The following is a 13,343-nucleotide window of genomic DNA, read 5'->3' on the forward strand; positions in this document are numbered from 1 at the left end:
CCTGTCTTACACACACTCAGTCTCATACACACACTTTCTCTCTCTCTCTCTCTCTCTCTCTCTCTCTCTCTCTCTCTCTCTTTCCCTGTCTTACACACAGACAGTCTCACAGTATCATACTCTCTCACTCTCTCTCCCTCTCTCTCTCTCTCTCCCCGAGTGAGCCCCCTAGCGGTGACTGTGTGCATCACCAGCTTTGTTATTAATAAATCAATAACTGACATGAATAAGAAAGGAAAAGTTATTTGCAAAAAGAATAACCAAATACAAATTTAATACATTTTGTGAAATATTTGCTAGACAAAGCTCTGGGAAAATAATTTGTATAAACAAACAACAACGAAACAACAGGAAAGTAATGATCATATTACATTATATTACACACTATTATTACTGTTTATATTATTAGCTTGTCCTTGGTCTAATGTACAGTCTACACGTGTTTGTTTTTCATTATATAATACACTGAAATGTGACTTTTTTAAAACAAATTTGAATGATCAGCATCAATTTTCAAAATTCCGCATGCTCTTGTCGTACAAGCTTAATTGTTGTCTTCTCTCAGGAAATAGGTCTGTTTTAAACACAGTCTGCAAAGTTTGTACAATAAAAGAAAAAAAAAAGCTGAATGACTTCATTCGCTCATTTCCGTGGCGTGATTCTGTACACCGTGTGAACAGAGGATGGGGTCAGAGTCAGAGGAAATAGACCTAATGAGGTGAATCTAAAATAAACACCCCTCCCTATTACCCCCTATCTTACTGTACTTCCCCCGAATCTGCCTCAAGCTGTTAGCACACCGAGCATTCCGGGCAATAAAATCAACTTAATGCAGTTATATATGTACATAAAAGCCCTCAGGTACGGATACAGATGTAAGTTATAAGACGTAGATCAAAGGAAAGAAATGATCATTTACAGGTTTACAGAAACATAAATATGATTCAAACAAGACCACAATTTCCACAAAGGATCTTTAAAGCAAGATATTTCTTTATGCATAAAATCAGTCCCTGAGAGTAACTTCAGTTTTTCTTCTGATCTCTGTTATAAGCAAAAGGACTGAGGGGGAAGAGAAAAAAAACCTTGAAAAATAAAATGATCTGATGAAATTTAATCCTATACAGTATTGGAATTCTACTAGCATAATTCTCTAATAACTACCGCTATTTTCTATTTCTTTAGCTTAAATCTGACCTGAAACTTTAGAAGCATCTTATTTAGGAATATTTACACCACCGAGACCTGTTGAAAGTGAGAATATGTGTTTATGAACGCTAGAATGTTCACTACTCAGTGCGGACGTGGCTCGTTCTGACGGTTGCTGGTATTTTGGACAGGAAATGCCGTGATGCTAATGTTATGTTGTGCCACAGATTCAGTCTTCTTCCGCCGTCACCTTCTTGTCTGGTGTATGAAGTGAAAAACCGATGTACTCTGTGTTCTTTAGTGATTGTAGTGCTTTTCCTTTACGGTTCTTTGGCTCGAGAAGTCGTCAAGGCCGCTGCGGTAAGGCACTCTCTTCACTTAGCTGCCGAAGAAGTCTTTTCACACCTGTACAATGTTACCAGGCCTGCAAAGGGCACTGAAGGAAAGAAGAGTGTATTAGTACAGTACAAGTACAGGGAATGAGCTACTTTAAATATAGACACAAAGTTTTTAACTAGAGCAAAGCTCTGGATTAGATCAAAATACCAGAAAGTGCAACACATAGTAGGATATTTAATATGTTACTCAGAAATAAGAGCTGAAATGTACTGGATCATGTTTTGGTCTTTTGTTTAAGTGACTATTTTACATAAAAACCTATTTACTTTAATTAGATTTTATATGATTACAACATAATGATAATATTATTTATGTTAAGTTATGTTTTGTTATGTTATGTGTTGTGTAATGTTACACTATGTTACATTAGGTTCTGTTACATGACATTATGATACATGACATGATATTGTTACTCTATGTCACATTATGTTACATTTGGTTTTGTTATGACATTATGTTACATTACATAACATTATGTTACACTATGTTACATTAGGTTTTGTTACATGACTTTATGATACATGACATGATATTGTTACTCTGTGTCACATTATGTTACACTGTTACATTTGGGTTTTTTTACGACATTATGTTACATTATGTTACGTTACATGACATTATGTTACACTATGTTACATTATGTTACATGACATGATATTATGTTACACTATGTTACATTAGGTTTTGTTACATGACATTATGATACATGACACGATATTGTTACACTATGTCATTATGTTATGTTACATGACATTATGTTACACTGTTACATTACGTTACGTTACATAACATTATGTTACACTATGTTACATTATGTTATGTTACATGACATTGTTACACTATGTTACATTAGGTTTTGTTACATGACATTATGATACATGACATTATATCGTTACACTATGTCATTATGTTACGTTACATGACATTATGTTACACTGTTACATTACGTTACTTTACATAACATTATGTTACACTATGTTACATTATGTTACGTTACATGACATTATGTTACACTATGTTACATTCGGTTTTGTTACATGAAATTATGTTACATGACATGACATTATGTTACACTATGTTACATTATGTTACGTTACATGACATTATGTTACACTATGTTACATTCGGTTTTGTTACATGACATTATTTTACATGACATGACATTATGTTACACTATGTCACATTAGGTTTTGTTACAACATTATGTTAGTTACATGACATTATGTTACACTATGTTACATTATGTTACATTACATGACATTATGTTACACTATGTTACATTATGTTACATTACATGACATTATGTTACATTATGTTACATTATGTTACGTTAAATGACATTATGTTACACTATTTTACATTGTTACGTTACACTATGTTACATTTGGTTTTATGACATTATGTTACATGACATGACGCTTTGATACATCATTTTATGTTATGTTATGCTATGTTACATTATAATATATTATGTAACGCTATGTTGTGTTATATTTTACTTTATAGTACATTATGTTGTTACACTACATTACATTATATATTATGTAACAGCACGTTACGCTACGTTGTGCTATATTTTACTATACATTATATTCCGTTTTGTTATGTTACATTACATAATGTTACATTCCTTTATGTTATGTTAAGCCACATTACATTATACTATATGTTACATAATGTTGCTCTCTGTTACATTGTGATATATTATGTTGCATTACATTACGATATGTTACGTTACGTTCGGTTACGTTACTCCACCTTCGATTCCAATCCACCAGCTAGCTTTCATCCATGAATGGCGAATTGCATTACTGTGCTTGACAGAGTATGTGTAAATATGAAGACTTACCTGCTTGCTGGAACCCAGATGAGAGATCGCACCGGGGTCCATGGAGGAGAATCGAGACGGGTGAGAGTACTGAGGAGGCTCCTGCTTGGGCGAGTACACTTGAAAAGGCAACAAAATCCGATTCGTTATCATCGTTAACTCCGAATTTAACAAGAATGAATAAACCGTGTTACATTATTAGTTATTAGTTGTTAAACGTGCAGTAGCTACGTAAAGACGTGTCGTGTACTCACTGTGTGTGTAAGCCTGCTGAGATGGGTGTGCATTGCTAAGAGGTGTGAGGCTGGGGCTGTGTGAAAACTGCATGGGTTGTAACGCCGTCAGTCCCGACACGCTGTTAATGATGGGCATGTTCTGAGACGGAGGAGCGCTCAGGCCTGAGGGGAAAAAAATGATGCTGTTACAGGATGCATGACACTTCAAATGTCTATTTTATTTATTTTTGTTAGTTTTTTAGGGTTTTTTTTTTTTGAGACAGGATTGACATGTGGCATTTCCATATTGCATATCCACACATATACCTTTATAGATCCTGATATTTTTTATGGAAGAAGGTTCTAGAAATCTACCTATTGTACCTTGTTGTACTAGCCGAGATGTTATCTTGGGTGTGACACAAAAAAATGACTTATTTTGCATAGACACTTTGATGTGGTATTAATCTATACGGAAAAAAGAACCTGAATACTATTCACACCACGAATAATATTATTAGTACTGTCTATTAACAGCTTAAGAGTTTGGTGGGGAATAAATGTGGGTGAAATGGTGCAGAACCGACTCTGTGCAGCGAGGGTCATGATGAGACTCTGAGCCTGCTGGTGATGGTGAGATGACTGAGACAGACTGTGGATGTTAGTCAGAGTGCTCACAGGGGGTAAGACTCCACCCGAGACTGAAATCTGGACACACACACATATACACACACACACACACAATGTGAATACAGACATCGAGAATAATGCTTGGGTTCTTATTTGTCTTTCAGAATAAACACTGTGGATATCTTCACACAATGAGATTCTGTGTAAATTTAAAGAAAGCACATGAGGTGAGGAAACGCAGTGACTCATGTTTATCAGAGGGCTCGTCCACCAGCCATAAAGTTGAGTAATGATATTATAGCACTATGAGATCTGCCCACTCACGCAATTCTCTGGAGACCAGTCCATGCTACAGTACATGAAACTGACACGCCGTATCGTCTCCGAAAGAACTTTCACTTCTTCTTCGCTTATAGAAATGAACAAATTATATGCAAATGGTTCAGGGTTCTATATAAAACCTTGGTGTTCTCAAAAAAAAAAAAAAAAAACCTTTATGATAAAAGGTTCTAAAGTGACAACAAAGAGCTCCTGTGGACAAACTTTGCATTGTGGAGGGTTCTTTTAATTGAACCATTAATTCTATTGTATATGGTTCAATTGTATATAAAAATTTTAGGGGTTCTAACTAGAAAATAGCGCCCGTTAGAACCCTTTAAGCATAAAGATTGAAACTTTTCTTCTAAGAATGTGTAGAAACAACTGGCCTACAGGTAAAAAGACTCCAAGTTATATATAAACACATTACCACATGGCTCGCAGAACATGGCAATGCACAAACGTCATGATTACGTAGCACGGAGTTAAAAGCGGGCGTGGTTAAACGCCGGCGTAGAAAGTGTCAGACGTACAGAGCATTCAAGTGAATGTTTGATATACTGATATGCCTTGTTTTTATGCTTGGGACCAAAGTGATTTGTGATGTCACAATTTTTTTTTTACAGATTTAATCCAGTCACAAGCGATATTATTAAGCTAGCTAGCTCCTAAGGCCAAAAGAACCGACGTGCGAAACACGTGATCTAGTCAAATCTCACTTGATTAACGCAAGTGATGAAATAAATCTTGTATATATTTAGACAGGATCGGCTTCGTGAGCAAAAAAAAAAAAATAGTAGAATAATTAAAAATCGGAGTTACTGTCGATTATTTTCCTATAATAGTAACATATTACGGCTTTTTTTTTCATTGACACGTTTCGTTCGAACAAGACGTTGTAGTTTCAGAGGAGTTTGGGTAACGTAATTTTGTAACACCTGAAGGTGCCGAAGGTAACTGACAGAATTCTGAGGAGATTCTTGTGGCCAGGTAAACAATACACACGAGTGTGCAGAAACTCTGAGGCTTGCTCTGTTTTAGCCTTCATGTTATGAAATCCAGTCATCTTGACTCACCATCTTGGCTTCAGGGGACAACAGGCTGTGACAGGGGTCCAAGACAGGTGGAGACACCTGCTGTAACACCGACTGGCTGTTGCCATGGTGACCGATGCTCGTCGACGAAGTGACGTCGCCGGATCCCTGTTGGCTGTATCGGAGTTCTGTACGGACGGATCGGATGGAACAATAAAATTTCATTCATACTTGAAACGGTGTGTTTTGGCTGCACAGACACACTCCACATATCTGACCTCTTGTTTGTTACATACCATACTATCAGCTCGTCCCAAATAAACACACCGACGCGTCAGTTGTGACCTTTTTCTTCAGCTAGCTTTCAGTTTCTCTCTGTTCTTTCTTAGAAACTCTCTCTCTAGCTGTACATTTCTGGGGTTTTTTTCTAATCAGTTGCCTACACGAACACACAACCTAAGATCATGGGCTGCTGCAGAATACACAATATATGTAAACTCACAGTTCTGTGACTCACACACTTCTGACGTAACACACGATCCGACTGCAAACACGGAACCAAATTCGTCATGTTTCACAGCAGCAGAGATGCACGAGGTGTAATTAATTAACACTTTGTGAACGAGTTGAAAAGTTCTTAAAACCGTTTCTTAAAGTGAGTGATTTATGTGTGTGTGTGTTGACTCGTATCTGCCAAGCCCTGATTCCAGAGTTAACCGAAGTCTGACCCCAAGCATGAGGCAAGACTTTTATGTGTTCCGCTGTTAAAGGTGTCTAAAGGTGTGGCTTTGTGTGTTAACAAAGAGAGGAATTTTTCACGAAAACACATAGACACTCAGCCTTCATTGTACTCGCTGCCTCGTTTGCCTTCCTCTTTTTCCTCACATTTCTTATTCTGACCTGCATTAGCTAACAACTTGAGAATGATTTTCACCCTTTGGTAAAAGGTGTTAATTAATGTTGTAAATATAGTAATGTTCCAGTTCTCGGGTTCCCTCCGAAATAAATAAATAAAGACAGAAGAGTGAGGTAGAGGCATGTAGTGGAAGTGAGTCTTACTCATATCTGGGCTGCTGTGATGGTGCTGGCTGTGTGCGTGAGGCAGTAAGGAGTTCAAGCTGTGAACAGGGTACGTGTCCATCGCCAGCTTCTGTCGGAAGGCCTCTTCTTTGCGCCGGTTAGCAAACCAGTTATAGACGCGGACTTCCGTGACTAGGTTCGAGCCCAGACCATGAGCTTTAGATGGTGACACGCCCCTCTGTACACACTCGGCCCTGAGGAAGAAAAAAAAACACTTCAACCTTTCATCATTACCTTTCTAACGTTTGGTAGTTTTTATTAATTTTACTTCTCCTGTCCTGTTTACTCCATCCTGTCACATGACATGACATGGCTAGCATCCTCAGAGGAAAGCGCTGACTAACTTCTTCTTCATACGTGACCTCAGAGTCACCTGTATAATTCCATAGATTTATTTGACAATGAATAGAAGTCTACCTGTTGCATTCCTCCACCAGAGCTTCTCTCTCCTCTTTGCTGGGGTTCTTCTGTCTCTCATAGGCCTTGTACAAGATCTCCTGAGACGCCGGTCCCCATTTAAAACGGTTCCGTCTCATTCTTTTTGAACCCTGGGCACCTTCGTCGGTGAGCGTCCCTGACGCAGAGCTTGTGTTCTGCCCACTCTGGTGGAATTCTGGGAAAAAATACAGGACCTGATCCTGAGTGCCCGAGTCACCGGAGGCCTGAACACGATCAAACTCTGTGGAAATCAATCACAAGGTCAACCAAGAAGACGTTTTAGTATTGTTACGTTATTATACCTTATACAGACGTTATTAATATGGGAACGACTACTAATAGAGAAAAGGTTTTGGTGGACAGAATGTGCTCCATTGTTTTAAAGCATAATAATAATAATAATAATAATAATAATAATAATAATAATAATAATAATAATAATAATAATAATAATAATAATAGCTGACTTACGCCGGTCAATCTCTCGCTGTTTCTGGACATACCAGGCGTAGAGCGAGGCTCGTTTGGTTGTTTTCATCGGTGTTCCTTTGTTCAGGTGCTGCGAGAGGTGAGACTGATTCAATCCTGTTACATCCACCACCTCGCGCTGCGGAATGTTGTGCTGCTGCATGTAGCTTTTAATAGTTCGAGCAGCGCGCCATGGATCCTCCCTATCATCCAAAACAGAGCAACCCATATCAGTGACAAGAGAAATACTACTACAACAATTATTGTAGTACTACCGTTAACATTAAGATGGAAGAAGAAGAAGAAGAAGAAGAAGAAGAAGAAGAAGAAGAAGAAGAAGAAGAAGAAGAAGAAGAAAATGATGATGATGATGATGATGATGATGATGAAAATCCCATTGATGACTCTTCATCTTCTTTTACTTCTTATTAGCTTACAGCATACACTAAACAGTTTATTATTAGTGTGTCATAATTTATCATCTATAATAATCTATAATCTATTCCTTTTTCTTTTATTTTAAAATAATCTAAACGTATCCGGACGCTTAATCCGACGTATTAGTACTTATTACTACAGACTGGTATTTTTATTATTCTTATATTATTATATTTATTTGTGTTACTGTTAATAATGTTGATTTACTAGACTATAACATGAGATTATGTAAAATGATATTTCTGATGATTTCAGATTGCACACCGAATTATTCTGTCAGTGCAAATAATATTTATTAATCTATACGACTTATTGTTGATATGTAATGAATATATTTAATTAAATATATAATAATAATAATAATAATAATAATAATAATAATAATAATAATAATAATAATAATAATAATAATAATAATAATAACAACAACAAACCTTTTTGCAATGGTAAGATTTAAATTCAGAAAGATTTATTTATTTTCAGAAAATGTAGGAAAACTAGAGGAATTTAAATCCAATCATTGCAAAAAGTTTGTTTTTATTATTATACATTTTAGAAAATATATTTATTAAATATTGCACATTTTTATTCTATTTTTTATATTGCTAATATTTCTTAATATATTTATTACACGTTGCTAATTATAGGGAATATATATATATATATACACATTCAATATGTGTGTGTGTGTGTGTATGTGTATGTGTGTGTGTGAGCGTGTGGGTGTGTGTGTTAATGTGTGTGTGTATAATGATAATAATAATAATGGAATCTGTATTCCAGGGGATCAGTACAGACACTTCACTTCAATCCTCAGACGTTATTTGTTTTAGGAAAAAAGTCCCTTGGAAGTGTGTGGATTGACATCTATAGCTTTAGACAATGAATAACTAGACGTATTTTCTCTCCAATCAGGAGCCTGTTTGTCCTTCTGTTTATGATTTATAGAAATTAATGAATATAAACAACTGCACGTGGTGACGCTCGAGTGGAGGTGTGAATAGAGACTGTGATCCTGTGAGAACAGAAATAAAAAAAGAGCGGAGACGGTCTTTAATTTCACACAGACAGGATCAGGATCTGTGTTCAGATATGAACCTCACAGGATGAAGAAAGGGGAGAGTAATGGAGCTGTTCTTTCGTTCTCTCGCTCTTCTTAAGTAAATGATTGATTTATTTTGGGTCGTTGTGCTTTTAAGTACTAACCTGGTTATATTTTAAGAAATAGATCCAACTGCAGGTGCAAAGAAAAATAATAAATACGGGAGTGTCCGGGAATTGCTCGGAATTCCGGGAACAAATGGGATATCATCAAAAATTATGTCAACAAAATTTTATGAGATATCATGGAGATCCTGATATGTCTTTTTATTATATTATTTAAAAAAAAAAAAAACATATTAATTGGCTTTGTAGCAGCTGATGTGATGTCAACATTGTGTACCTAATTTGTAAATAATAATTTACTAATAATTTGAATTGTAAAATTATATATACGTGTACTACATATACACATGTAAACTATATATATATATATTTTTATTTTATATATATATATATATATATATAAAATAAAAATATATATATATTTGAAATTTGTCTATTAAAATATCAGTAATTGAGCTTTATTAATAACAAATTAATTTATTATTTTAACTATTTTCCCCCCCTAAAATAAATTCCTAAAGTTTAATCTGTATGACTGTTAAAATAATTCTGTACTTCGACAGTAAAATACGCAGTGCGGCTCTTACTGAGGTAAGATACACACCCACGCCGTAAGACTTAAATAAAGTTTTTCAACCAATTTTTTTCAATATTATAAGTAAGAACCAAACACGGTACAGTATGTGTCAAATTAAAGATATAAGTGGTGTTCATTTAACACTGCAAGAGTCAATCAGTTAAACACAAGCTTTAATTCAACACTATTATGAAGCATAATAATGAGTTTTTTAAGTTAAAAAAATTCCTCTATTCCTTTACTGTGCTACTATGACTTGAATTTATGACCCATACACGGTTATCAAAGTCTGGACCATGATACTATACTTTATGGTTTATGACATGGTTTATGTTTATAATGTCAAGTGTGATAGGCCTGTGATACTAATGAAAGTAACTAGCAGGTTAGAAACATTCAAATAGACAGGTGGCTTGATTACCAGAGTTTTTTGGTTACAAGGGAAATTTACAGATAAAAAAGGTTTTTGATTTGAAGACACGATGAAGTTCTAAAGAATTGAGTTCTCCTGGTGTTCATATGTGTGTTTTTTTAAGTATACATAGGTAGCACTTTTTAGTCTTTAGTAATAGCTACAATTCTGTATTAATATGGATGAGTGATTTATATATTATAACTTTATTTATACATATTTAGGCTATTAGTGCTGCCGTGCTCGAGAGCTTATTGTAAGTGTATTGTACAAGTCTACTATCACACACATATTACTTCAATAATAAATCAGTTCTATCTAACAGAAGTGTAGTTATGCAGCAATAAAGCGAACGCGTAAATGGTAAATTACGCAAATAACAAGAGCTTAATAAACGCCTAGGTGTGTGTTTTAAGTTGTAGAGAAGTGGTAGAGAAGTCTTTGGTCTTTGTGGTGTATTTAGTGTGTGTGTAGCACAGAGCTGATGTGAGCAGAGTGTGTATGTGGTGAAGTGAGTGCGCGCTCACGCCAGCATGCGCTCCACCATGGCGCGCTGTTCGTTCGCCTCCTCGGTGTTCAGCGCCTGCAGCTCTCTTAGGATGGGCGGCGTATCGAAGTCCTCCCCGGACTCTGAGCCTTCATCCCCGGACACTTTACTCCCTCTGGCTTGCAGGGTCATATACACCGGTTTGGAGTCCGTATCGCTGGCACCGTTAACGCTGGCTGGGGACAGAGGCTTCTCGGTTTTGATCGCGAAGTGCGGCGGACGCGGCTCTAGATCGTGCAGCGCCTGGACGAGCTCATCTTTGGTCAGACCCGAATCCAACAAGGCGCTCAGTAACTCCTGCTGAAGAGACGTCAACTGCGACACCATGTCAGCAAACATGAAGCCGGTGGTGAGGAGGTCCTCACAGCTCGGGGGAATGTAGCTGCGTGCGTGTGTGTGTGTGTGTGTGTGTGTGTGTGTGTGTGTGTGTGTGTGTGTGTGTAAGTGTGTAAGTGTGTGTGTGTGTGTGTGTGTGTGTGTCCGTACTAACACTTCTGCGTTAGGCTGTAGTCGGCTACGGGGCTTGTGAGAGATCGCACTGAGGTGTGATAACGCACCTGTTGAGGGGGCGGGGCACATTGTGCTGTGGGCGTGGCTAAGGCACAGTACTTCTAACGCATTACAGAATTACATTTACATTTCTGTCATTTAGCAAACTCCCATATCCAGAGTGACTTACATTTTTATTTTGATTCATACAACTGAGCATTAAGGGCCCTGCACAGGGGCCCAGCCTGGTGGACCGGGGATTCGAACCCATGACCTTCCGATCAGTCACCACATGTTTTTATACGTTTATTATTATTTTTATTACAGTTTCACATCACTGGAACTAAGAGGTCCAAATGTGCACAAAGAGCTGTACGGAGCCCTGACTGTGACGCATGCCCACTGAACATCTTTGGAAGGGGAAAATGCAGAAAACTAATTCGTTGCAATAAACTGGCACACTTAAAATAATAATTTGTGTTTTTCGTGAAACCATAGACACACTGAGAAGGTCTGTGGATGTGTTTCTTTTACATTTAAACCACTCCCTGACTGTAGAATGTCTGAGAAAACCCCTAATCAGGATGAGCATTACTCACTCACTCATTTTCTACCACTTATCCGAACTACCTCTGTGCCTGTGCCTATCTCAGGCAACATCGGGCATAGAGGCAGGATACACCCTGGACAGAGTGCCAACCCATCACAGGGCACACACACACTCTCATTCACTCACACACACTCACACGATGGACAATTTTCCAGAGATGCCAATCAACCTACCATGCATGTCTTTGGACCGGGGGAGGAAACCGGAGTACCCGTAGGAAACCCCCGAGGCACAGGGAGAACATGCAAACTCCACACACACAAGGCAGAGGCGGGAATCGAACCCCCAACCCTGAAGGTGTGAGGCGATCGTGCTAACCACTAAGCCACCCTGGATGAGCATTAGTTTGCCATAAAAAAAAAGAAACAACATATACTTATATAATCGCACTGCATATATAGTAATATAGTAATATATACATTTTGCTCAGACCTTTTAATGTAAAATAATAATAAATTAAAATAATTAATAAATTTATGTTATATAAGGTTAAATAACAACAAAAAAATGTGTAAGCTTTTGTGAATAAAAATAAATGTACAAAATGTATTTACAGGCTGTTCTGTTTTATTCACGTGTAGCTTAGACAATTTTGTGGATAAAAATTGGTTACACTTTGAATTAGATACACAATGAAAAATTGACAACAGAGCTTAAACCCTTGTATCATGATACAAAACCCTCCAAAATTTAGGCTAATTCATGTCCAAATACTTTCTATTTAGTAATAAGTTAGTGATCCACTATTAACAACACAAGCTGTATAGTAATTATTAGACCACAGAGCTCTTGTGGCTCGGAGCATGAACCCAAATCTCCTTTGAATTTAATGAAGCACAAACAGATGAAGTTTCTCTCATGACATTCATACACACGTGTCATTTGGGTTCTTTTAGATTCGTCACATACTGACACCAATATCGGTGTGATAGAGAGGAGATCAGGGCTCTCGTCTATCTTTCTCACATATTCTGGCAGCGAAAGGGTGATGCTCAATGATTAACAGTAGTTAATAAGAAACTTAACAAAATTACATATTTTTTTCCAGGATGTGAAACTAACCTCATTGCGAAAGGACCAGCGAAGCGTAACGGTGTTGGATGAATGATTTGTTAAGGCTCTTTTTCCTTGAAGTAGATGAGGATAATAAGATGGCAAAATGGCAACAAAAAAAAAAACAAACCTATGCTTGTTTCTGCTAAACAAATTTTCCTGTCCAAGCTACAATGGAGATACTGAGCAGAAGTTAGATATCGAGTTAACTTCGGTTCACTTAATGTATAATCTGGCGTGATGGAGCTATACTGGTCATTCATTCATGATGGTTGGGACATAATTGGCCAGAAATATTTAACTTAATCAAAAAAGCTGCACACTTCTCTCTTACTCTACACACACAGGCTATTTTATTCACTATTTTAATCGATACTTTATCTTTATCGTTACATTACACACATAAACCTGCCTGTACCAGTCCCTGAAGGCCTCACGTCAGTCTTAAGCATTTTATCTTTGGTATTTGAACAAAAGTTTGTACAAAACGT

The 13,343-nt window shown here is 37.0% G+C and overlaps 1 protein-coding gene across 1 annotated transcript; it reads right to left on the bottom strand.

Moving 5' to 3' along the window:
- Nucleotides 1-257: 257 nt before the first annotated feature.
- Nucleotides 258-11,168, bottom strand: hnf1bb (HNF1 homeobox Bb). The gene is made up of 9 exons (XM_027153446.2): nt 10,681-11,168; nt 7,563-7,762; nt 7,071-7,332; nt 6,633-6,847; nt 5,616-5,761; nt 4,179-4,299; nt 3,631-3,774; nt 3,398-3,495; nt 258-1,585 (listed from the first exon to the last, which is right to left on the bottom strand). Exons 1-9 carry the CDS (start codon nt 11,037-11,039, stop codon nt 1,565-1,567), a joined length of 1,566 nt encoding a protein of 521 aa, XP_027009247.1. The 5' UTR covers nt 11,040-11,168; the 3' UTR covers nt 258-1,564.
- Nucleotides 11,169-13,343: the final 2,175 nt, after the last annotated feature.

This window comes from Tachysurus fulvidraco, chromosome 21 (genome assembly GCF_022655615.1).
Source record: "Tachysurus fulvidraco isolate hzauxx_2018 chromosome 21, HZAU_PFXX_2.0, whole genome shotgun sequence".
Lineage (NCBI taxonomy): Eukaryota > Metazoa > Chordata > Actinopteri > Siluriformes > Bagridae > Tachysurus > Tachysurus fulvidraco.

Excerpts from the sequence above, each read along its gene's own strand:
- hnf1bb (XM_027153446.2), bottom strand. The coding sequence starts at position 11,039 with ATGTTTGCTGACATGGTGTCGCAGTTGACGTCTCTTCAGCAGGAGTTA. Across the intron at positions 7,333-7,562 it reads ACAGCGAGAGATTGACCGGC|AGTTTGATCGTGTTCAGGCC; the intron begins GTAAGTCAGCTA and ends TGATTTCCACAG. Across the intron at positions 6,848-7,070 it reads CTGGTGGAGGAATGCAACAG|GGCCGAGTGTGTACAGAGGG; the intron begins GTAGACTTCTAT and ends TTTCTTCCTCAG.